The sequence below is a fragment of the Alexandromys fortis genome, unplaced genomic scaffold (genome assembly GCF_014885135.2).
Source record: "Alexandromys fortis isolate MF-2015 unplaced genomic scaffold, M_Fortis_MF-2015_v1.1 scaffold_8_1_9099942, whole genome shotgun sequence".
Classification (NCBI taxonomy): domain Eukaryota; kingdom Metazoa; phylum Chordata; class Mammalia; order Rodentia; family Cricetidae; genus Alexandromys; species Alexandromys fortis.
In genome coordinates, this window is record NW_026067898.1 from 1,376,026 (window position 1) to 1,401,135 (window position 25,110).

The 25,110-nt window shown below is 43.5% G+C and overlaps 1 protein-coding gene across 4 annotated transcripts in view; it reads right to left on the reverse strand.

The window, feature by feature from the left end:
• The window catches only part of Itgav (integrin subunit alpha V), a 70,872-nt gene that overhangs the window by 36,153 nt on the left and 9,609 nt on the right, over nucleotides 1-25,110 (reverse strand). For 2 of the 4 annotated variants that reach the window (XR_007588484.1, XM_050120684.1), the window contains exons 2-6: nucleotides 22,623-22,753; nucleotides 11,428-11,519; nucleotides 7,815-7,929; nucleotides 2,522-2,583; nucleotides 651-696 (exon numbers count right to left, since the gene is read on the reverse strand). Coding sequence is in view for 3 of the 4 variants with exons in the window: in XM_050120684.1 (XP_049976641.1) it covers nucleotides 651-696; nucleotides 2,522-2,583; nucleotides 7,815-7,929; nucleotides 11,428-11,519; nucleotides 22,623-22,753 (446 nt within the window). In the remaining variant the exon portion in view is untranslated. Of the gene's footprint in view, nucleotides 1-650; nucleotides 697-2,521; nucleotides 2,584-7,814; nucleotides 7,930-11,427; nucleotides 11,520-22,622; nucleotides 22,754-25,110 lie in introns of those variants that run through there. The other 2 variants (XM_050120694.1, XM_050120701.1) reach the window with 2 other exon arrangements.

The window sequence follows — 25,110 nt, forward strand, 5'->3', positions numbered from 1 at the left end:
TTGGATGTGGAAGCCCACAGCCCTGCTAAGTTCTCCCTCAGGAAACTGCACACCCATCTTATAAAGGGAAACCATCATACCGTTACGCCTAATGAGAGAGCAACATCCCCTGTTTCCTCATCTGCACTTTAAATGCTGGGTTAGTTGGACAGCACTAAAACTCAACTAAAACCTTCCTAAATTCTGCTCCCAGCCGCTGCATGACTCACAGAAACCCAAGCTTTCCCATCTCAGTTAGCACACCTCACAGACAGGCATGTGTGTTTGATGCCTGGGTTTTCTGGACTCTTCAAATTTTCATTTACTCTTTTTTTTTCAGATATATTTATAATGTATTCAGTGTTCTGGCTACATGTATGTCTGCAGGCCAGCTCTAAACTATAAGATAAAATATACGCAACTTACAATAAAAAGCATTTAAAATGATTTTATATGTTTGCTTTAAATTTACCTTTAAAACTGTTGTTTTCTATCTGGAACATATGCACATTCAATATATGCCATAGAAAGCACAATTTTTTCTAAAAATATTGCATAACAGATAATTTGTACACTTAAGTAATATTTTATATTCCTTTCTTTAATATAATTCAAGATGCTTCATGGGCAAGTGAGTAGCCAAGTATTCGGTTGAAAAATAAGAACCTTACCTTGCCAATAAAAGCTACCAGGACCACCAAGAAGTACTCTGTCAGCCTAGATCAAATCACAGAACAGAGGGAGATGCTTAAAACAATGAGCCTGGACACAGAAATCAGGATGCTAAACATTAGGATATTTACGTATTTTAAATTAACATATTAAAATTAAATAACATGCTGTTAATTCAGCTACCTCAGTTTCAGTAGTATGCATTTACTTTTCCAAGAAATTAAGAACTTAATTATCATTATCAGGAGTGCTAAAGAAACTTAATATCCTCATTTAACATGGCCACATTTTTCCGGGAGATCTTGACTGCCCTGTACATGTGGAGGACATCCTGGCGGAAAGAGCTCAAGGAAAAGGTGGTTTCTTTACTTAACATGTTAGATTTATGACCACTTGAGATAAGTTTTCTAGCGATCACTGAGAAATGTCCTGCCAAAGGGAAGCCATTTCAGGATCTCACAAGATGCGTGGCTTCCAAGGGGAGATTTTGGGGAAACAGCAGCATTTTTTAAACCCGTGACAAAGTTCTAATTCAAGGTATTTTGTGTTTGTGCACGGTGTCTTGAAATCTTTTTCTTGCTAGAGGGAAGGTGTTTTCCCCTCCCAGATGTACATATAACTGTCCACTCATTTCTATCGCTGCTATGGTTGCTTCGGGTGTAGCTTTGTTACTTTGCAGCGGGGTCTCCTTGCATAATCAGAGTAGCCCTGAGTTTGCCATCCTTCCGCCTCCGCCTCCTGAGCGCTGGGCCTACGGTATGCAGTATGCGCCACCTCTCAGGCCCAGGACCCTCTACTGACTCAATCTACTTTTGCAGCTTCTCCCAAGAGGGGTTGGTATCATCAACTCAATATTCAAAACGTTCAGATAGCTGACAGAAAGATGGCAAAATGAGCAAAAAATCATAAAAAGCATACTTTTTAATGCATATATATACATATATATAAAGTTTGTCTTTAAAAATGCTGATGAAATTTTTATTGGGATAGATTGAAAACTACGGAGTGTTAAGAGCATCTTAGTTTAGTTAAAAATAGATCCTACTCAGGAGACCTTCCACCACCACTGAATTTCCTAACTTCACTTGGCACCAACAAAATACAGATGGCAAACAGATACAGTTCTCAGCTTTTATGTAATTAAACTAATTTTGTAACTTCCTATTGATAGCTTTTGTGCAAAACCAATTTCAGTTGAAAAGGAAGTTGCAATATTCTATAAGTTCCCATAAGTAGAAATTTTAAGTGTGTGTGTATGTGTTTGCTGATGCGTATATGTGGGTGTTGCATATCTGTATGTGTGTGAGTGCATGTGTGCACGTGTGCCAATGTGTGTGCAGTGTGTGGTTTGTGTGTGTATACGTGTGTCAATGTGTGTCATTGTGTGTGTAGTATGTGTGTGCATAAGTGTGTGAACGTGTATTTAGTGTGTGTGAGTGAGTGTGTTTTGAACATAATGTAAGTAAGGGAGCTGTACATATGGAGATCAGAGGACAAATTGGTAGAATCAGTTCATATGGAAAGCAGGCATTGAACTCAAGTTATCAGTCACGGTTGGATGGCAAGTGCCCTTACTGGCTGAGACAATCTCGCCTGCCCTGGAAACTTTAATGCCATCATAGTTACCAGTCATTTACCAAATGGAGTTTCTACTTTCCTCCTTTCTCACTGGCAGTCCCAACAGTTCAAACAAGCCATGTTTATGAAGGAGGAATGTCAGAAGTCGAAGAATAGCAAAATGAACATATGGCTTCAGAACTATTTTCATTAAAACGTGGTAATTGTAAAGAAGCTGAAGTAAGGACCGTGTATTTTTAAATCCAGTTGAGTCAGTAAAGAAGATCTGAATCTGTCTTGAATGAGAACTTACTTTAGTAAAATCAATGCTGAATCCTCCTTGACAAAATCCCTGTCCATCAGCATCAATATTTTCTAAAATAAAAAGATTGGAAATATACACAAACCCCAAAACAAGCAAATAACACAAAACAAAGCATGAAATAAACAAATCTGCTATTGTTGAACCCATGGTTTCTTTAAGCGACTCACTCAGGCCCCTGGCCACTGTCAGACAAGCTCACATGCTCCTCACTACAATTCTACATCATCTCAGACACAAAAACAGAGACATTGAAGTGTGGACGGTGTAGGCCACTCGCCAAGGACCAGGAAGATCAGCTAAGATCGTGTTTTTTGACAGAATTCCACTACGTAGTCCAGACTGGCCTCAAAGTCAGGATCCTCCTTTCTCTGGCTTTCAAGTGCTAGGATTAAGGCAGGTGTCCCCACCGCTGGATTCAAACACAACTCACAGGAAAATGATAGCTTGTATCACAGTGCGTCAAACATTGTGAGTATGCAAAATAAATACACAACTTAAAGTCTCACGAAATATTATGATATACAATGTACTCTATAATGTCCACTATTCAATCATATCTTGTGTTTAGGAAAGATACCAATAGTGACCTGTTACACAGTAAACACCATTGAGTGCCCATCCACAAACTTAAGCCTTCTTCCTTCCTATTACCTTACGGTTGCTATGTCTTTGCTAAGTTTAGGAAAAGCTACAAAAAGACCCATACAGTCCTAACATATTTCCTATGCATGCGTTTTATAGATGATGACAAAAATAAAAAGCTAAACTGGGTGGTGGTGGGGCTTGAGTTTAACTCCAGCATTCGGAAGGCAGAGACAGGAGGATCTCTGTGAGTTTGAGGTTAGCCTGGTCTACATAGAGTTCCAAGGTAGCCAAGGCTACATAGAGAGACCCTGTCTCAAAAACAAACAAACAAAAGGTATAAATAACATGGTGTAGAATTTCAGAAAATTAAAATTGGAAAATCCAAAGTTAATGTTCCACGAAGAGTAAAATATTCAACTATTCTTGCTCTAGTCATAGGAGCTAATTAAGTTCATTTAAACATGACTCTCACGGTATTTTCCAACCACCGCAGTTAATAATTTGCTTGTTTGTAATTACTTCTTTTTTTTAAATGTCTCAGGGAAAGTGACCAGTTCTGAACTAAGTAATCAATCAATTAACTTAAGCTAACTTTAATCATGAGCAACACTACACCCAGAATAGAGATCAACTTCCAAGAATTCTGTATGTGTGTGTATGTGTGTGCGTGCGCGAGTGTGCACGAGTGCGTGTGTGCATGTGTAAGACAATCTCTTCAAATCTTTTGAGCCCATTTTTTAAAATCTGGGAACTGCCCCAAGATTACACAATGAAATATTTTTGTTTTAAGAAAACGGCCACAAGAGTGTAACACGATTCTAATGTAAATTTTTCTAACCAAGAGGGACCAGGAAACTGTGGCTGGGGTTTCCAGTGTCTGGTGAATCACATCGAACGATTGTGCTTCACCCTCAAGTCCACGCCTGTTTCCTTCAACCGAGCTACATCTGGGGAGCAGTCGGGCTAGCTGTGAAGACATGCCTTTTCCACTCCTCCTGTGAAACTATCTGCTTTGTTTGGTTCCCTGGGACGTCCAGCTGAAATGCACAGCTTCCTTAAAATTCCCATAACCAGTGCATACAAAGCTGGGTGTGTCTGACAGTTTAAACTTTCTGCTGAGCACAACGGAATTCAGTGGAGGGCTCAGTCTTTATCCCCACAGTTCTCCTGCTTGTCAAGCTTGGAAGGGGACAACGACTGGGGATTGGACAGTATGGTCGACTAGTGTGCACTAGGCATGTACTGGAAGCTACTACACACAACACATTTTCTTTCCAAGTTTGACAACCATCTCAGGAGAGATGTGATTATCAGTCACTGTTTGTACAGAGGAAAGACTAACACTTGGGGAAATTAAGTTCACCTGACAATGGTCAACCAGCGAACTACAGCTGTGTTCCTGATGACTACTGGGCTGGGCTACCCCTCCCAGCAGCTGGACCATCATTATCTGGATAAGGAAAAAGTGGGAGAAAAAGACTAGAAACCTTAGCTGAGAAAATGTTACATCCAAATATGGTTATCAAAATTAGAGATCAGGAACAGAGGCTCATGGTGGGAACAGAAGTCTTCACACCACGTGACTTGGGCAGCTTTTCAACAGATGGACATCTGCCTCCTGCTTCAGGCCAACTATGGTCATGGATAGTGTCATTGAAAACCAGAAGTAACCACAGGCAATAAAGAATTAACTGGGAAACAAGCAGGGAAGCTCTTTATCCAGGCTGTACACAGAGGTCATGATAAAAAACAAAACCAAACAAACAAACAAAAACCAATGAATCAGCGACCAACCCCCCCCCCCAAAAAAAAGCCAGAAACAAATACCAGTAAACACATACATAAACCACCACAGGCAAGACAAGTGAAGACACAAAAAGGTCAACACGCAGCCTCAAAAAACTAAAATCATCTTGTTCTGGACCATGTAGTTTACTGAAGCATGAGTGAAACATAAAATATCAAATGGTACCTCTAAAATGCTTGGCCGGGATCGGTGGTCTAACAGTCAAGAAACTAGGGCTGGGCATGGCTAAGGGAATTACCCAGTGCTACAGGGCTTCAGGGAATGGGAGGCTATGACCCAGTGTCTCAAGCTCTCCTCCTCTTGAGGGTCCCTGCTGGATAGGTTGGCCCCCTCCTAATTGGAGCCTTCAGATGTCTCCCATTTCAAAGGTTTGACCAAACAGCATGTACTGTAACCTGGCTTGCTAAAGAAAGGTATTTCCTCTGCTTATATGTCTTATGATGCTTTTCTTTGAGATGTTTTAGTTAGACCAGGTTCCATAAACTTTTTCTGAAAAGAGCCAGACAGTTAAATAATTCAGGAAGCAATGGGGGCATATAGTATGTCAGCTCCAGAATGACTCAACTTTCTACATAGTGTCTGAGCAAATGGGTGTGGCTATAGTTCCATAAAATAGGATTTTAAAAATTTTTGTTTTGATTTCGAAGACAGGGTCTCTCTGTGTAGAGTTGAAGCCTGTCTTGGAACTCACTCCGTAGACCAGGGTGGGTTCCAACTCACAGAGATCCTCCTGCCTCTGCCTCCTGAGTACTGGGATTAAAGGCATGTGTCACCACCACCTAGTTCCATAAAATAATATTTTAAAAATCAGGTTCACAAATCATAGATTGCCATAGTTAGAATTCTAAGTATCCCAGAAAATAAAGCCTCGTCACTTCATAATTGTTATGTCTAAAGCAAATGAATGGAACGTCACGACACAGATACACAAGGGCTCGCCACTAGAGTGCTCTTCAGAGGAGCTGAAAGGAAAGCGGAGTCTCTGGCTAATGATGCAAGGAAGGGTTCTACTAGGACAGGGCAGCCTAGAGGTCTGGGGCATAGTTCAAGGGTGAAAGTGCTTGACAACGTTAGACCCTGGACTGGACATCTAGCACCGAAAAGATAAAAAATAACCACCTGGGTTGAACTTCTTATTTGGCCATTCAGTAACAAAAAAACTTAGGTGAGGGGAAATGCTTCACCTGTTTCAAGTCTCAGTTTCTGCTCTTCTCGAATGAGAACAAAGATCACGGGTGTGTGTGTGTGTGCGTGCGTGTGTGTGTGTGTGTGTGTGTGCACTAGTCTATGCATATGTGCAAGTATGTGCATATGTGTTCTACATCAGCTTCACTGACACACGATGATTAGCCTCCTCCTCATAGCTATGGAGTTATAGTTTCAAAATGAGAGTGTCTTTAAAATATAGACGTTAAAAGTACAAGAGTCGTCCTTCCACTTCTACACACCACCGAAGATGATGACACCATGTCCTAAGCATCACCACAAACGTAATGAGAAAGATGGTGCCAACCACAAGGATGAAGCTCTGTCCTTATCCGTGCAGCCATGCAGAACATGCTCTCTAAACAGGTACCACCCTTTCGGTGTTTACTTTCCACTTACAATAGGTAGGATGATCAAGTGGTTAACTAATAATTCTTTAATTTAAAAAGTTGCAATTCCCTGGAGATTCAGAGAACTTAGAAGTTGGAAGACTGTGTCATTTCTCTGGCCCAACGTTACATGTCACCTAATATGGACAAGATGAATCTAGCAGGAAGAGTCTTAAGGTGTTGACTTTGATAGCTAATTCTGTCTGCTTAACTTGGTTGAGCATCTTTAAAAAAAAGGTACTGGGTGGAAACACTACATGGAGTCGCCTTTATTGGCACAGTTCTGCTGTTCATGATGTTCTGAAATTATTACTTAAGAAATTATTCTAAATAAACAATTCATAAAAAGAAATTTTGTGGCACATAGGATTTGACTACATATGGTCATAAGTGTTAGAAGGACCATCTTGCAGAATACGCCCTACAGACCAGACAACACTGCATTTGGGAAATCTCTGTTTATGTCTTTCGTGTAAAGAGGATGTAAAGTCAGGGACAATCCCACAAAAAGTAGCTTTGCAAAGTGTCTGGGATCCCCAGTGAAAGAAAGATAGGCGGAGAAAGGAGCAACTGAAATGATACCTGCTTGGAATCGCCTGGATATGACTTTCTTTTGGATTTCAACTACCATTAGGGAAGAGCCAGAGACTGTCGGGATAACCAACAGACATGCAGCGTTCACTGTCGATGGAAATTCCAACGGAAGTAAAGCCTGGCTATTTCAGACTTACGACACTTAAAAGCTATCCTCACCTTCCTTTGTGAACGGGCTCAGAAAGACATCTTTTGTTTACATTTTACTTTTAACATCACTATTCATCTACGGCCGTGGTTCTCAGACTTTGTGGTCCAACAAGACTACCTTACAGAACCTGTTGAAAGTGTAGACTCCAGGCCTGACCTGTGATGCCCATTTCCCCTGGAGAAAAGTTCACAGGAGCATCTTTTCATGAGCTGTGGCTGGAAATAACAGACTTCCACAGTCAGATAACAATCGTCACACAAAGATGACCGCACTGAGTACTTAGAGACCGTCACCATGGTTCATTCACCTTTGCAGTTTCTTTGCACATACACAAAGATGACCACACAGTTCTTAGAGACCATCAGCATGGTTCATTCACCTTTGCAGTTTCTTTGCAGGAGCAGAATTCTTTCCCACTGCTCTGTCAACCCCACAATGTCTACATATCTTGTCATACAAACACACACACACACACACACACATGCATCCCACATAAAACCTGGGCTGCTGGGCCTCTTGTGAAAAGCAGGTGCCGTTTGTCGTACATACTTGACCTGCACGGAGCATACTCAACAGTCTTTGTCCCGTGCTGAAGAAAGCAAGTTCCAACAGGTTCTCGCTCCTGCTTCATCTCCGTCCTCCAGTGGTACAAGGGAGCACAAGCCTGGAAACAAAGGTTTGGTCCATGATACAAGAATCCTCTCAAAAATCAATGATCCACCTACCTACGCTAACTCAGAGCACAAGAGCCCCGTCTAAGCATTGAAAATTCACAACTAGCCTCTGCTTTTTCTCAAGAGTGAATAAAGATATTAATAGAAGTATTTTTTTCCCTCTAGGCAGTGGTGGAAATTCCAGCACTTGGGAGGCAGAAACAAGTGGATCTCTGTGAATTCAAGGCCAGTCTGGTCTACAGAGCGAGTTCCATGACTAACAGGGCTACATGGAGAAACCCCATCTTTTTTTTTTTTAAAAAAAAGGGGGGGGACTGGAGAGGTGGCTCAGTGATTAAGTGAGCTGGCTGTTCTTCCAGAAGACCCAGGTTCTACTCCCAGCACCCTTATGATAGCTCACAACTCTCTGTAACTCCAGTTCCAGGGCATCTACCCTCACATAGACACACATGCCGACCAAACAATACACATAAAATAAATTAAAAAACCAAATAAATCATTTTTTAAAAATTAAAGTATTGTTTTAGATTCTCTGTCCTTCTAAACCTTTCAGGTAAGATCAGGAATAGATTTTTCTGAAGTCCACGCTTGTGCTTTCAGAAGTCAGCAGAGCTCTCGCTCCAAGTAAATTATTTCTAGACGCTATGCGCTGAACTTAAGGTCACAGCCTGAGTCAATTCCTGAACTACATCACATCCTCGAGCTTGCAGGAGATACCCTGCAGTGATGCAGCCAGAAATGAGAGTAATAAACAAAAAATACCCTGCTGGGCGCCGCGCTTCTCCTGCGGACTTTCCAAATAAACTTCCCAAAGGTCCAATTTCAATATCTCACAGGAGCGGTGAAGTGATGAGTGTTTTAATGGCTTACAAAACTTCCAAAAGTTCAACAGTTTAAGTGGCCGGAAGAAAGCTCAGCATATTTCTACACTAACTTTTAAGAGAGACTCTGACCTTGGGCTATTTCATCCCCGGTCAGTGGAACCTAAAGCAAGAGCCGTGACTTCTCTGCACGTCCCCGACTCTGCAGAGCGTGTTGAGCTGCGGTTTGCTCCGTGTATCTTTCCTCCTCACGCGCCCCTTCTCACACCTTCAGCTCTACGTGCTAACACTTGATGGGTCCCCTCATATCCTACTGAAACCCCAACTCTTCAGCAGCTTTCCCCTAATACCCCAACAACACATTACAATAAACAGTAAGTAAAAATGAAATTAAAAGTGACCACTGAACGGAAGGGGATGGCTGGATAAAAATCGACAAAGCACTCTCCAGGTAGAAGGGACATAAGCACTGACTGAAATGGAAATGAATGGGTTTGGTTTATGTGAAAGAAATAAACAGAAAAACAAATGTCACTGACATGTCTAAGATGGATTGAGGTAACAAGGAAGGACAGCCCTTAACTTTTATGTCAACTTGACAAAGGCTAGAGTCATTTTGGAAGAGGGAACCTCAACGGATAAAAAAACGCCCTCGCCAAATTAGCGTGTGGGGAATCTTCTCGACGACGGAAGATTGATGTGGGATACAACTCACGTGGGTGGGGCCGGCCCTGGACTGGTGATCTTGAGTACTATAAGACAGCAGGCCTAGCCAGTCATGAGGAGCAGCCCAGTAAGCAAGACCCTCTATGGCTTCTGCCTGGTTTTCACCCCTGACTTCCTAGGATAATGACCTTTAAAGTGGAACTTTGTGCTGAAATGAACCTCCTTGGACTGCTTACGGTGCCCGTGTTTATCACAGCAAACCCTGCTGACAACAAACCTGGCTCTAGTCAGACTTATATGCCAGTTCCATCAAATGCGGGGATAGAAAGCCACTTTACTGTTTTAATCGAGAGGGTGAAATGCTGATCCCCTTAAGTCTTGCTATGCGGAACAGGTTGTGGTGGGGGCTTGAGGAAGCTGACAGATGAGAAGAACAATCACACTGGCCTGGGTGAGCGATGGTGGTGCCTCACTGCAGCGCAGATCACAAAGATGGAGATCTGTTGATAGATGAGGCCTTTTGGAGGTGGATATGTTTTGATAGGGATCACTGGTAGGCAGAGTGGGAAGCCACACATGCCAGAGAAGTCATCCAGGAATAAGCGGCCTCTGCTTGTTTACTCATTCTCTTTGGTAGAGGGTAACAAGAATCCCACTTGGGTCATAGTCATTCAGAGTAGACTATCAGAAAACTAAGAAGGGCAGATAGATAATTTAGGGATATGTCTTTAAGGATTTTGGCCCAACTAATAGCTAGAGATATTGATTGGGAGATTAATATATACAGTGTGTATTCACAGATAAGGAGCAAGAAAGGAGCATCTAGGTAAACAGTTTAGTGAGGGAAAACAATGGACCCTTTAGTAGAGCTCAAAGACACCCCAATATTTAGTAACTGAAGAAGGATCATTACCGAGGCATCAAAAATGTGAGCAAGATGGGGGAATAAAACATGAGCCTACAGAGCCTCATAAACCAAGAGATGAAAAAGACTAAGTCTGACATGGAGGCAGGCTGTCGTCCTTTCAGAACCTGGAAAGTAAAGACTGGAAGACTGGGAGTTCAAAGACAGCCAGCTACAGAGTGAGATCATGGCTCAGGGTGGTGAGGGGGTAGCTACAAAGTGTGTGGGGAGGAGAGATGGCTGCAGAAGGGGCTCAGAGAAGGTGGCTTTGCCAGAGGAGCCAGGTTAGGGTCCCCAGCACCCACATGGCAGCTAACAGCTGTCTGCAACTCCAGTAACAGGGGAGCTGAGGCTCCCTTGGCACTGCACGTGTGTAGTGCAGAGACATACAAGGCAGGCAAAACACCCCATTCACAAAATAAAACTGTTTAAATAAAAAAAAAAAAAACGGTGTGCAGGAGAATGGGGATTGACTTTGTTTGATGGTGCCAAGGGGAAAGAATAAGAAAGTATCCATGCAGAAAGTAAAACAGCACAACAAACATCTCTTTCCAAACAATGTAGCAGTAAAGTTTTAACAACCTCGAAGTCTGAGTGACCTTGGTTTTGCCTTTTCCTGTGTGGCTCAGGTTCCTGAAAGGAGAAGGTTAGGAATGGAGACTGTTCTGTTAAAAGGACAAAATAACTGTCTGGACAGAGGACGAGGCTGCAACAGAACAGAAGACTAGAGGGTGGTTTGCAGTGTTTGTTTGATGGGGGTTTTTATTATTTTGGGGTTTTGTTTTGTTTTGTTGGGGTTTTAAAAAAATTGAAAGCATTTGATTAGCCAAAGCCATTCTCTTCTTAAATGTGATGGACAGAAATAAACTGGCGGGGATGACCGTGGAGCAGAAAAAATGAACAGCGAAGGCAAGGAGGGAGAAGAAGACGGTAATCTCAGGAGAGGATGAGGGACAGGACGCTCACACTGTCGGCCTTGGATCATGACTATTATTTCATTATACCTTGTGCCCTTGGACAGACCAACTTGAACATATAACAAGTCCTGTGCACCACCCAAACTAGCCCCACACACGTGAGATAATTCGTAGACTTACCAGGATTTTATCCTGCTTTGACCTCACAGAGGCTCCAAACCACTGGTGGGACTTGAACTCCAGGGGATCGTCTTTGGCAAAATCGCGATTACCTGGAAAAGAATGTTGAGAGTGGTCAAAAACACAACAGACTGTTCTTAGTACAAAAAACTGTATTTCCATCCCGCCAGGTTTAGACTAGTGTGTGCGTGTGCATGCGTGTGTGTGTGTGCGTGGTGGGGGAGGGGGCGTGCCGTTAGTCCCAGCAATCAGGAGGCAGAGGCAGGAGGACCTCTGTGAGTTCAAAGGGTAGTATACCTTTGATTACTCAGACACTGACAACACTGCACTTACCGCTTGTCTTTGATACAGCTTAGGAATGTTAGCTAGTCATAAAAATGTGTGGGGCCGGAGAGATGGCTCGGTGCTTAAAGTCCCTGCTGCTCTTGCAGGGTCCTGGGGCTCAGTTCCCAGGACCCACTTAGCAGTTCACAACCATCTGTAAGTCCAGTCCCAGGACACCCTCTCCTGTTGTCCATGAACCTTGCACACACATGGTGCACACACATACATGTAGACAAAACAGTCATACACATAGACCTGAAATTAAATCTTAAAAAAGGAAAAGAATGACTTGTAAATGTCTAAAGTTTGCTGTGAACACTATTAGTTATCATATCACAGATGTGGAGAAGTAATTTTAAACCAGGTTTTTCAGTTCAATTATTTAAATTGCAAAATAACTGTAGCAAACACTATAATCATATGTTCCTAGGCACTCCTGCTGTAGCATAAACGTATGTACAAATATCAATTAAAAATGGCAAAGGAGAGTAAAAGACAGAGTAAGATGAGTGCCCCCATGATGTTACATGTATGTACACACAGACACACACAGCTAAAGCTATATGTTAAGATGGGTCTAAATGCCACAAAGAAATGACCTCTGCTAATATATTTGGCTTCTATCCTAAAGAAGGTTCTCATGAACATAAGGCATATATTTTCATCCATGAAAAGGTATTTCAAGACAAATATCTAAATTTAGATACACTAAAATTATTACTATCATAGATATCTTTTTTTCCCTCCGAGCAACAGTGATAGAAAATCTCTGACATCATCTTTAGTATCGTACAATACCCTGTTCCACGGCCATATTATAGTTTAATGAATTCCTTGCACCTCTTACTGTTTCCAAAGTAGGGCTATTCAGTTTTATGGAACCTTCATATACCCTCAAGTCACATCTATGTGTTCTTCCACTACACATAAACATCTCAAGAAAGCAAATCGCTGGGGTCTGGGACACAGGCTCACAGGCAGAGTGATAAAAACCTCTAAGAACGTGGCACACTAGCAAGAATTATTCTAAGGGATAGACTTCTACCAAAGCCCCCAAGATATGCCTATCATGAGCTGTAAGTCTTGCCTTCTGCCTGTCTTCTGTCCATGGAACTAGGTAATCTTATTTTGTCACACAGCCTTTGAAGTCAAGGCTCATCTGCCTGGAAAACTTCATTCCTTTTCCCTTGAAATTCTGATACTTCCTGAAAATCCAGCTGCTAGTCACTCATGACCTAATGCATGATGTCATGGCTTCTTATGGAAACACAGGTCTACTACAATCCAATTCTGCGAACCTATGAACACAGTTGTACAGCAGCAACAAAGGAGTTACCTTCCAGATCAGCAGTTCTCAGCCTGTGAGTCACAGCCCCTTGGGTCACTTATCAGATATTTACATTATGGTTCATAACAGTTATGGCCAGTCAGTGGTGGTGCACACCTTTAATCCCAGCACTTGGGAGGCAGAGGCAGGCAGCTCTCTGTGAGTTTGAGGCTAGCCTGGTCTAAAGAAAGAATGAGTTTTATAGCAGGCTCCAAAACTACAGAGAAACCCTGTCTCAAGGGAAAATAAAATATAGTTATGAGGTAACAACAAAATAATTTTATGGTTGGGGGACACCACAACATGAGGAACTTACTAAAAGGTCACACCATCAGGAAGGTCTAGAACCTCTGCTCTAGAACAAGAAAAGGTTTTGCACAAAGAAATGGAAGAGTAGATCCTCCTCAACTTCCAAGAGTGTTGACTTAAGGGTTATGCTCCACAATTAGTGGCGGAAAAGCCAGGAACACCGTTGTCAAGGGCCTTTCTGCCATGCTGCGAATGGCCTCCCAGGGACTGTCCAAACACACTCTGTGTTAAGTCATGTTTCTTCAGTTATTTTAGTCTTGATTGTTTGGAAAAAGTTTTTTCTTTGTAAAATGTTATTTACATTTTTTCCACTTTTCAAAACTATTTCAAATACTTTTCTCAGCAAGGGTACTGTATTCTGAGTTTGTATTCAGCAGCATGAGCTGTTGCTGTGTACTGTCAAGTAGCAAAAGCTCGTCATAGCCACTATGGTCTAAATCACTCTTTAAAAGCAAAGTATGGACAGCTGAAGAAATAGCTCAGGAAACCCCTGAGTACAGCTCCCAGTATCCAAGCAAGGTGACTCACAGCCTGAGGATCCAATAGCCTCTGAGGATACTTGCATACAAATGGCACAGACATTCAAAAATACATATAATTAAAAACTAAATCTTTGAAAACAGTATAGAAATAAGATAAAATAAAATGGAATAGAAAATACTTCCTGCTACACTTTTCAGAGTCTCCAGGCACTAGCTATCCTGGGACACAGGTCCTTCTAGCAGACAACCCACAGACAATCTTAGTGGGTTTTCTGGGAGGCACCTATGTCTTGCTCCAAAGCACTCTTCCTTGGGAACCTGGCGACTCCAGGCAGTTCTAGTCCTGACCTTGCCGACCACCTGAAAGAGCAATAGCCAAAACCCTTCCCAAGCCTGAAAGCCAAGTGTAGCATGGATGTGTACTGATAGACTCGGGGAACGGCTGTGCACTGCCTAGTCCCCACAGGGCAGAGAGACCAACAAGTAATGTCCCATAAACTGATGGGCCATCGAAGACACCTGCCTGCTGTGGAAGTCTCCATGTGTATTTGCAGCACCCTCGTTTGAGAAAAGCATATGTGCCCCCGTGTAAGGACAAGCTCCTGGAGTCCTCTTCCTTTTCCATGAGGACAAGAGTCAGAGCTCTCGCTCCATCTGCTGCTCGGGGATATCCCCAGCATCTGTGACAGCCACTATAACAGATGCCACTGTCTGGAGTGTGTGGACATCCTGGTGGGTCCTGGAACCTCAGAGTGAACCCATGCCATGGCCTGCGGAGGTTGATTCTTGCAACTTCCTTTTTCTCCAAGCTGGTGGCTGCAAAGGTGGGAGACCCTTTGCGGGAAGAAAGAGCTAGAGCTGGGGTTTGGGGGAAAGTGGACTAGTTTTGAGGCAGGAAGACTGAAGAATTTGGAAGCGGTCACAAGTATCATGAGGAGAGACGTGTAGGGATGAGGCCCCTGTGACCTTGTGTATGGCCTGACGTAACCCCAACTCTATTTCTGGAGACCTCTGCCCTAGCTGGTCGAGTCCTACAGGATGCCCAACTACACACAGCCCTTCTCCTAGGTGTTGGTGAAGAATCTGCCGTTGACCGAGGAAGATCAAGCCACAGCAGTCGGCTGTGACCTCCAAGGTGTCAGCGCCGAGTCCTGTAGAATGCTGTGTGGGTATGGAGCGACATCAGAGGAGTGATGAGCAAGCATGTGGCCCTGACACCAGAGAACAGTTCTTGCAGTCCCCAGTCAGTACTGGAGCCAAGCTGGAGTCCAAGAGACTAGACCCCTGGTGGGGAACGACCTTCTCCCCCTACGAGAGTACTTCAAATACTTTTCCCAGAACTCACTTCCTCTTTGCAAATGAATCATACAAGGAAAAGGGAGGCTTTCCTAGAACCACACAGGGAAGCCTTCCTCCTATGGCCTTTTCCCTCTGCAGAGTTTTCTTCCATTTGCTTGCTTGCTTTTGGGTTTTTTCTATTTGGTTCTTATGGTGTGGAAGCCACTATCAAGCCCACTGTGGGGGTAGGAGACACCACTGTCATGCACACAATAGCCCAGAGTGCATCCTCAAAAGCATTTGTATTGCTGTTGGGACGTTTAAAATATATTACAGGATAGAAGAAAAGAAAGAAGAAGGAGAAGAGAAGGAAGGAAAGAAAGGGAAGGAAGGAAGGAAGGAAGGAAGGAAGGAAGGAAGGAAGGAAGGAAGGAAGGAAGGGAGGACGGAAGGAAGGAAGGACACCTCTTGCCATGACTTTCATGGACTAGTCTGTGTGAATGCTGGAACTAACGAAAACTAGAAAATGCATGCAAGGTTTATATATTTGGTTTTATACTTCTCAACAAATACAAAATCCATAGTTTTTTTCCATTTGAAAAATTACTTACCACTTAGTGGAAACAAACCAACATTCGTCAGAAGTTTGTTTTTGTTTTTCAAAAAGCATCAAACAGCAGACGTGGTGCATTTTGATGAAAGCAGAAATTTTAAGGCAGGCATGGTTATGTAGTCTGTAATCACTACACTCAGGACACTGAGACAGGTAATTCATGAGTTTGAAGTCAGCCTGTTGAGCCTATATAGCAAGTAGACCCCGTAGTGGTTTGGAAAAAAAAAATACCCCCAAAGGAAGTGGTGCTAATGGGAGGTGTGGTCCTGTTGGAGGAAGTGTGTCCCTGTGGAGGGAGCTCTGGGGTTTCATGGATGCTCAAGATACCACTCAGGGTCTCAGACCACTTGCCCTTGCCTTCTGATCAAGATGCAGCCAGCAATATGTCTACCTGCACACCGCTATGAACTAAACCTCTGAACTGGAAGCGCTCACCTCAACTAAATGTTCTCCTTTATAGGAGTTGCCATGGTTATGGTGTCTCTTCACAGCAATAGAAACCTAAGACAACCCTATCTTAAAAAAAAAAAAAAAAACAGAGTAGAAGTCTTAGTTTCCTTAGTGTAGGAATTCTCAACCTTCCTAATGCTGCAACCCTTTAATACAGCTCCTCACAGTGGGTTGACCCCCATGAATAAAATTATTTTCGTTGCTACTTCATAACTGTAATTTTGTTACTGTTATGAATCGTAATTTGAAAAGTTTTGGAGACAGAGGTTTGTCAGTGGGGTCACAGCCCACAACTTGAGAACCACCGCCTTCGGTAAGGGGTATTTTGTTTCACGGAGGGGCACTCATTTCAAAAATAACCTTGGAGATTCTCTGAAACTAAGAATTGTTTAGAATCACTATGTTATTAAAATTTCCAGTCGCACTGCTGGAGGGAGGTGCAGAGGTTGAAAGCACTGGGTGCTCATCTGGAGGGCCCCAGGGACTCCTAGCACCCACATGCTGGCTCAGACCACCAGTACCTCCAGTTCCCAGGGATCCAGCACTCTCTTCTAACCTCCACAGCTACTGTGCACACAATGCACAGACATACATGCAGACAAAACACTCCTACACATAAATAAAGACATAAACCTTTAAAAAACAATTCAGCTGCATCGCTAAACACAGCTGATATAACACACTGGCCTATTCTGACACTGAAAGTTAAGTCAATAATCATAAAAATACACACACACACAGACACACACACATACACACATATACATACACACACAAACACACCACATACACACACACACACTCAGACCACACACATACATACATACACACCCACACATACACACACACCACAGACACACACACATACACACACACACTGCCTCCAGCTTCAACAGCCACAACGCCTAATGGCCATCTATTCAAGAAGCTTACTCCAAAGGAAGTTTGTCTTCACTAATCAGAATTTTCTTTGCAGAGCCCAAGTCTTAAAATACTAGATCCCCACATCAGACAGTGGCTTCTCTGAAAGAAAGCGTGAATAGAGTGGGCGGGAGGAAGCCAGGAAAGGCCACTCTCCAAACAAACCCACAAACAGCTCATTCAGGACCTGGCCGGAGCTGGCAGGCATTCTGGAACACATGAGGGAAGTAAATATTTTGAGTCACAGCCCTGAAGTCACCGTTCTCGCTATGCTGGAACGCCCAGACTGCTGGACAGAGGAGCTACCCTTGAAAGGGAAACCGAACACAGACTAGGGATTCTGGAACTGGAAGAAATGCTTCTTGTTTGTCTGTTTGCTTGCTCGTTTGTTTTTGTCTTTTACCTCAAACACCACTTCACCTCAAGACTGCAAAGATTTCTGTCTATAATTACAAAATGCATTAGACAATTGGCTTGTGTTATCCAGAACACCACAGAGTAGGCCTAGGTAGAGTGGCGCACGCCTTTAATTCCAGCACTTAGAAGGCAGAGGCAGACGAATCTCTGTGAGTTTGAGGACAGCCTGGTCTACAGAGTGAGCTCCAGGGCAGCCAGAGCTGTTACGGAGAAACCCTGCCTCAAAATAAATTAATTAAATAAATACAATCATGAGGCAAATCACTAGAGACTTGAAAATTAAACACCCACTTTTTTCAAGCTTCCAAAATTTGTCATTTGCAACCTCTCCAAACCCCCATGATGAGATAGATGCTGGAGGAGAGAAGCCGCCCCCAGAGCACACTGTCACAGCCTCCGGGAGCGCCCGCCCACTAATCCCTTGGTCTCCTCTTTCCAAGGTTTCACAAGCTACTGCCAGGCATTTGGCGTTCAGTTTGCTGGAGAACGGGAATAGAATTAACATACCGCCGAATTTTAAGAGGAGGATATCCTGCTCCCCCAAAGCTAAGTGCTTGTCTCTTCTTCTTGTGCCTAGAGAAAATCTTTTGGAACAAGATTATACCACTCTTTTTAAAAAGAGACATGATTACTAAAAAGAAATAAGAGAATAAGCTTTTATTTAGAAGTTAAATGTGGTTTTAGTCATTTGGTTCCCAATCTCTACTATGGCTTTTATGACTAATGAGATGATTTAGGTCTTTTAAAATTTTGCTTTTTGTTTGCTAGCATACGTTATTAAAACAATGTCATCCCACATTAATCCCTGAATAAAACACACTTTAAAAACCTCCTCACGTAGGTTTTTTTTTTCCTCAGCTTCAACTCAGATATTACTAAAAAATAAATTTGGTTAAAAGAAAAAAAAATCTCCTGATTGAACTTATTATTTATGTGAAACTTGAGAGGTCAGAGGAAGAAATCTCTTTGATCCTACATTAAACCCTCTGTCTAGATGCTAGGAATACAACAGTCAATGAGACACAAGGCCTGTGCTTTCCGCGGTGGAGGAACACAGATGTGGGGGCAGTGTGGCTATGACCTCTCTCACTCTGTCGCTCACCAGGGTTGATTCGGCTGATCTGGCTGGCTCCGTGCGTGTCCCCTCCCTCCCTCACACTGTGTGTATAGTGCGTGTCCCCTCCCTCCCTCACACTGTGTGTATACCCCTCCCAAAGCTGCAAGCACAGAACCATGTAAAGACATCGTTTGCCTAAGATGCTATCCTCTAAAGGTAAACAAAACTTGGCAAAGAGTATCCGGAAGAGAGCGGCTGAAGCTCATTTTCCTCTCCCCCTTCGTCCCACGAGCAACCTCCGAGGTTCTGCAGGAACACAGCACAAAGAACAACACAGGCCTGAGGGACAGCACTGCTCTCTCAATGCTGGATTGTTCCCTTCTAGTGTTGGGAAGGAAGTGAGCTGAAAGCCCCAAACAGTTTCAAACAAAATCTCTTTACTGGAGACTTCAAAAGAAAAAAGTGAAATCAACCCCAGTCTCGAAAGAGTGGGTATGAGTCGGATCAAAGTTTGAGTAGAAGGTGGATTTAAAGGGCTCATGTGAGGCTGGATTGTTAAATGTGGCAGATATTAAATAAGGCAAGATTAGCTATATGTTAGTTAATCAATAATAAAAGAACTGGACAAAATTATCTACTCCTATCAGACCTCCAATCATACAGTTCTGAACCAGGGGATGACTGATTCTGACAGGAGAAACACGCCCATTAAAGGAGAAATCTTTGGTCTCAATTCATGGTGTAGCAAGGAAGAAAAGAAGGATGTTTTTATTTGTCTTAACTTTGCAACGTATAAGGCTACTCAGTCTAGACATATCTGAGAGGCAAAAACTCACCAACCGGAGGAAGTTAAACTTACAGGAATATGTTTGGAGTGAGCTGGAAAGTGTGTGCCACGGAGGCCAGTTTTACATTTGTTATTTAAAGCAAAGCCTAGGAATGTGTGGGGAAATAGCTCCACAGCATTCTTCTGGATGAGAGTCTGCACGGCCAGGCTTGTCTACTGCCTGCAGCTGAGGCCTTCTGGAACCCAGCTTGAGTGTGGCAAGACATTCAGGACGAAGAGGATCCTACATCTGACCTTCTCAAGGACCAAGGTAGGGCTTTCTTCCGTTTTCAGAAGACATGACCCACAAGCATATAGCCAAGCCTGTATTACCATGTGAAGAAGCATGCCTTCCTTCCCCAGTGGAGACCAGAGAGGGGGACAGGCATGTGTTATAATGTACTGGATGTTGGATGCACACACCCATGCATGTGTACACAGGCCAGAAAACTGGGTGTCCTTTATCACTCTTGACTTACTCCCTTGAGACAGAGTCTCTCATTAGACCTGGAGCTACTCTGGTAGCCAGCATGCTCCCAGTGACACTCTTGCCTTTGCCCATGACAGAGCTGGAAGAAGAGGAACATGAGACCACATCTAGCTGGAAAAGACTGACTCTTGTTTATATATATCTATATGTGTGTATATATATACATATATATCAATGCCTAGTTATATATAAACTATATATAAAACTATATATATACATATATATATATCTCGGCATTGATCAATCTGTTAGTAACATCTGCTTCCTTAGGAAAAGGGAAAAAACACGTGGCAATGAGAGGGTTTTCCCCAAAGTCACAGTAACAGAAATTAAAAGGCAAACCAAGACGTAATTCACTTAGCAGCCACAATTATCTTTGTTTCTTCCCCTTTTCATAATTCCTTTTTCACAATTATTCTCTATGCAGTTTAGGAAGGGGCTGTAACAATTCTTTCTTCCCCTGCAGTGTGCTTCGTCGTTAATAAAGTGAGGTCATAGTCAAGAACTCCTTTGATCTACAAGACAACTCTGCTTTCTCTGACAAACTGGGAAACTGGAAACTGATACCAGCAAATGTCAATCACTTTCCCAAGGTCATCAGTGTCTGAACCTGAATCTCCGCCTTCTAACTCACGTCTGCATTCCAAATCACCACAGCTGCCAACAGAAAAAGAACAAGGGAAGGAGGGAAGCCTATTTATATAAACACAGCTCTTGCTGGAAGGGCTTCCAGAATAACCAATATCAATTTTTAAAACATACAAAGAGACTCTGGCCAATAGAATAATGCCACGCCACGAGAAAAAAATGTACGCCCTGCTTCCCAGAATCTTCCCAAGGGAAGATCAATGGAAAATCACATGACCTAAAAGACTTGGCAGGTGTGAACAACTGCAGCACCTTGAGATGTCTGGGTGTATCCGCAAGGAGGCAGGGCAGCCCATCAGTAGAGGGAGGCAGCACTGAATCCTGCGGACACTGCTGGCCTTAGCTGAACAAACGAGGAACAAGCTGCTGGCCTCCCCGTTGGCTCCAAGAGAAAGGTAGACTTGATGACTGCCCGCTGAGGTTCATTTTAGATGCCTAACTCCTCGGACTGAAGGCAATAATAAATACGTGTTGTTTAAGAACATCTAGAGGCTGAAAGGAAAGCTCAGAGGCTGTGTCCCCACACCAGGTCCTGAGTTCAATTCCCAGTAATAAAAGAGAAGGGAACTACAGTTGAGATAACTTATGACATCAGCCTTAGGAAACTAACCCCGGCTAGGACAGAAAACAGAAGGTGCCAGACTGCACCAGCCTGCTGTATGGATGTCTCCAGGCTCATCGTTACCCGTGCAGTGCTTTGCTACATGGATATAAACGCACCACATGCGTGCCTCAGACCCACAGAAGTCAGAAGAAGGCGTCAGAACCCTTGGGACTACGGTTACAGATGGCTGTGAACCACCATGTGGGTGCTAAGAACCAAACACCAGTCCTCTACAAGGACAGCAAGTGCTCTTAACTGCTGAACCATCTCTCTGGCTCGCCAGGCGGATCTCTGTGAGTTCGAGGCCAGCCTGGTCTAGAAGAGCTAGTTCCAGAACAGGAACCAAAAAGCTACAGAGAAACCCTGTCTCGAAAATCAAGAAGAAAAAAAAAAAAGAATACACCAAAATAAATGCATATAGGAGCCTGAACATCTTATTCCAACGATGTAAATGTAAAATTTAAATTATCTCTCATCTTCTTGAGTTTAACTTCTTTTTACTGCCACCACCTTGATTGACATTGAAATCCATTCTAAAAATTAAATTATACTGCTATCAGTAATACAACATAATTTTTCCCAATATATTTTAGATAGAATTTTGTTGATTTTTTTTAAGCTAATACTCAAAATGATTCCTCAACTTTTGGTGTTTTTTGGGTTTTTTTTGTTTTGTTTTGTTTTTTTTTTTTTTGATTTTTGCATCACACCAAACATGGGATACATTCAAGATTAGAGAAGTTATCTCTAGTGGTCAGTGAGTCATGCCTCAGTTTGGATCCCAGAAAAACAGCACAAATCTCTCATGTTCCTGAGAGCTCCCTCTTCCCAGAAGAGATATAAACTTATCCTAATAGGCTTTCCCAAAATGTCTACATATTGACACTGCCGATTTAAACTGGAAGACATCTAAAACAACGGAGATACACAGATTGCTGCAAAACACACAGAAATCACGTCTACAGATCCCTCTCCCTGTGGATGTGGGGTTGTGGTGCTGAGCTGCTGCTTTTTAAAAAGATTTGTTTACTTTTATTACGTGTATGATATTTATTATGTGTCTCGTCAGCACACAGGTTTGTGCATGGCTGGTGCCTTCCTAGGTCGGAAGAGGGCACTGGATCCTCTGGAAATGGTGTTACATATGGCTGTCAGATGCCAAGGGGGTCCTGGGAACTGCCCCATCCTCTGTGAGAGCAGCAAGTGCTCTCAACCCCTGGGCCATCTCCCCAGCCCTGTTGCTACATTAAAACAAAAAATAGAACAAATGGGCCCAAGTACGGTGGCTTCTGATCCATGCTGCTAGAAGACAGAGACAGGAAGATCTCTGTAAGTTCGAAACTAGCCTGCGAGTTCTAGGCGACCCAAGGATACATCATGAGACCTGCCTTCAGAGCAGAACGACCAACCACATGTCTGAACAAAGAGAACGGACAAACCGAGGCTTACCTGTCGAATCGAATTCGATGGGCTGGCAGCGGCGGCTGGATGAGCACTCACATTTGAGGACCTGCCCTCCTTCCACAATCCCAGGCTGCGTTGTGTTCGCCTTCGGGGCTCCCACCAGGAGAAACGTCCTGCTAAAACACCAAAGGGCAGGTGATATTTCAAATGACACAGAGCAGAAGGTTTATATTATGATTTATGACCAAACATTATGCTGGAATTATCCACAAATACTTTTAAAAACTATTTTCGAAACTGGGCAGTGGTGGCGCACACCTTTAATCCCAGCACTCGAAATGCAGAGGCAGGGCGGATCTCTGTGAGTACAAGGCCAGCCTGGTCTACAAAGCGAGTTCTAGGGCAGCCAGGGCTGTTACACAGAGAAACCTTGTCACAAAAAATAAAATTTAAAAATTAAAAAAAAATTTCTAAGAACCAAACCAAAAAAAAATTATTATTTTTGAATGGCATAATGTCCCATTATAAAATAATTTCTGCTGTATTCACTTTAAAATGTGTATTATCCAAACTGTGCATCTTAATTCTTTTAGGTTTATTTATTTATGTGAGTGCTTTGCCTGAATGTATGTCTGTGTCCATTTGTGCCTGGTGTTGAGTGGGACCCTGGCGGGTCCCAGGACAGGTGGTCCAAACTGCAGTGGCTGACAAGCACACCATGCAGACAGAGTTCGAGTGTGGAGTTTATTGAGATAAAGGGAATAAGAAGGGAAGAGAAAATGGAGAAGGGGGGACAGAAAGCGGCCTCAGAGAAAAAAGCGGAAAAGGAAGGGAGGGGAGCGGGGCAGAGCTTGTCTCTTAAAGGGTCCTCGCCACCTGAGTAGAGTCAGGGACCTGCTTGCCATGCACAGAGGGGTGACACACTGTGCCAGGTTCCCAAGGGAGGGGGCCGAGGTATGCCTGGATGCTAACACCTGGTACCTAAGGAGTTCAGAAGACAGTGCTTGTTAGATGGCCTGGAACTGGACTTCCAGGATCCAACCCCAGACCAAGTGTCCTAGATGTTGACACCTGGTACCTAAGGAGTTCAGAAGACGGTGCTTGTTAGATGCCCTGGAACTGGACTTACAGGCTCCAACCCCAGACCATATGTCTTAAACACATAAGAGATGTTGGGCCAGTGACACAGTAATGGCGATTGATGCCATCTGCAGACCTGAGCTCTATTTCCAGAAGCTATATGGCAGAAGAAAGACTGACTCCTGGAAGTTGTCCTCTGACCTCCATGCATCTTTGCCATAGTCCACTGCCTACACACACACACACACACACACACACACATGCATGTTTGCCTACACAAACATATGTATGTTTGCCATAGTCCATGTGCCTACACACACATGCTCTCTACTTTTTTCCTAAATCCCTCTCCCCCCCTCCCCTTTTTGAGACAAGGTCTCAGCCTATGTCTCTGCCTCCCAGTCCAGAGATTAAAAGCATGCACCACCACATCCAGCCAACTTGTGTTTTCTATTCATTCAAAAACTAATGTGGAGGCTTGAACATATTTACTGCATCGGACTCAGTTCTGGCACTAAAGATGCCTGTTCTAGACATGGCCCTCCCACAAGAAACCAGCCAACCAACAAATCACTTGACCTAAGAGCCATGAAGGAGACAAGAGGCTGAGAGAAGATTTCCTGGAAATAAGGCCAGCAGGCCTTCCATAGGGAAAGGAAAGTCACAGCTCTCCAGGAAGGGATCATAGGAGAATAGAAAGAGAGACCCTTTGGAGATAAAGTCATTGGGGAAATGATCGGTAGGGATCTCCCAGTGAAGCGAGAAGAACCTGCTTAGGCAGAGGAGAGTGCCTAAGAGGTTGCTGTAGGAGGGGGTGGGGGGAAGGGACGAGGTGGGTGGGAGCCCCCTAAGTTCTGCCTAAATATCCTGGGTGTGAAAGCACTTAGTCTCCAGGACAGAAGAGACGAGCAGTGAGCTGAGCTGGGAGTGGCCCAAAAGAGCCTGGGAGTCCGCAAAAGCTAAATGGTGAAGTGCCTGCCTTCCAGACGTAGAAAACCAGTTTTACCTCAGTTCCATTTAAAAGTTTAGAGGGGTGACTTTCTGGTTTTTAGAAACAAAGTGGATCAAAGACAGCAAGCTCAGGGAGGGAACGGTGACCACCGATCCTGGCCAGAGGAGATGTGGAACATGAGAAGCACTACCTAAGGGTAGAACGGACAGAGAGAGACAGCACCAATGACTTTGAACGTAGAACTGGAGAAGACAGAAAATGTCACCCAACTCTTCACATTCCAGCGCGCTAGTCAAGAAGGTGAGGGAGAGGAAGGCAGATCCCAGAAAAACACGGACTCAGATCCCAATCTACCCAATCGTGACGTCAGTCTGAACAGAGGTCCTAGAGAAATAAGGTGTTGAAAGACCCAACACAGCGGGGCAGTGGTGGCGCACGCCTTTAATCCCAGCACTTGGGAGGCAGAGGCAGGTGGATCTCTGCGAGTTCACAGCCAGCCTG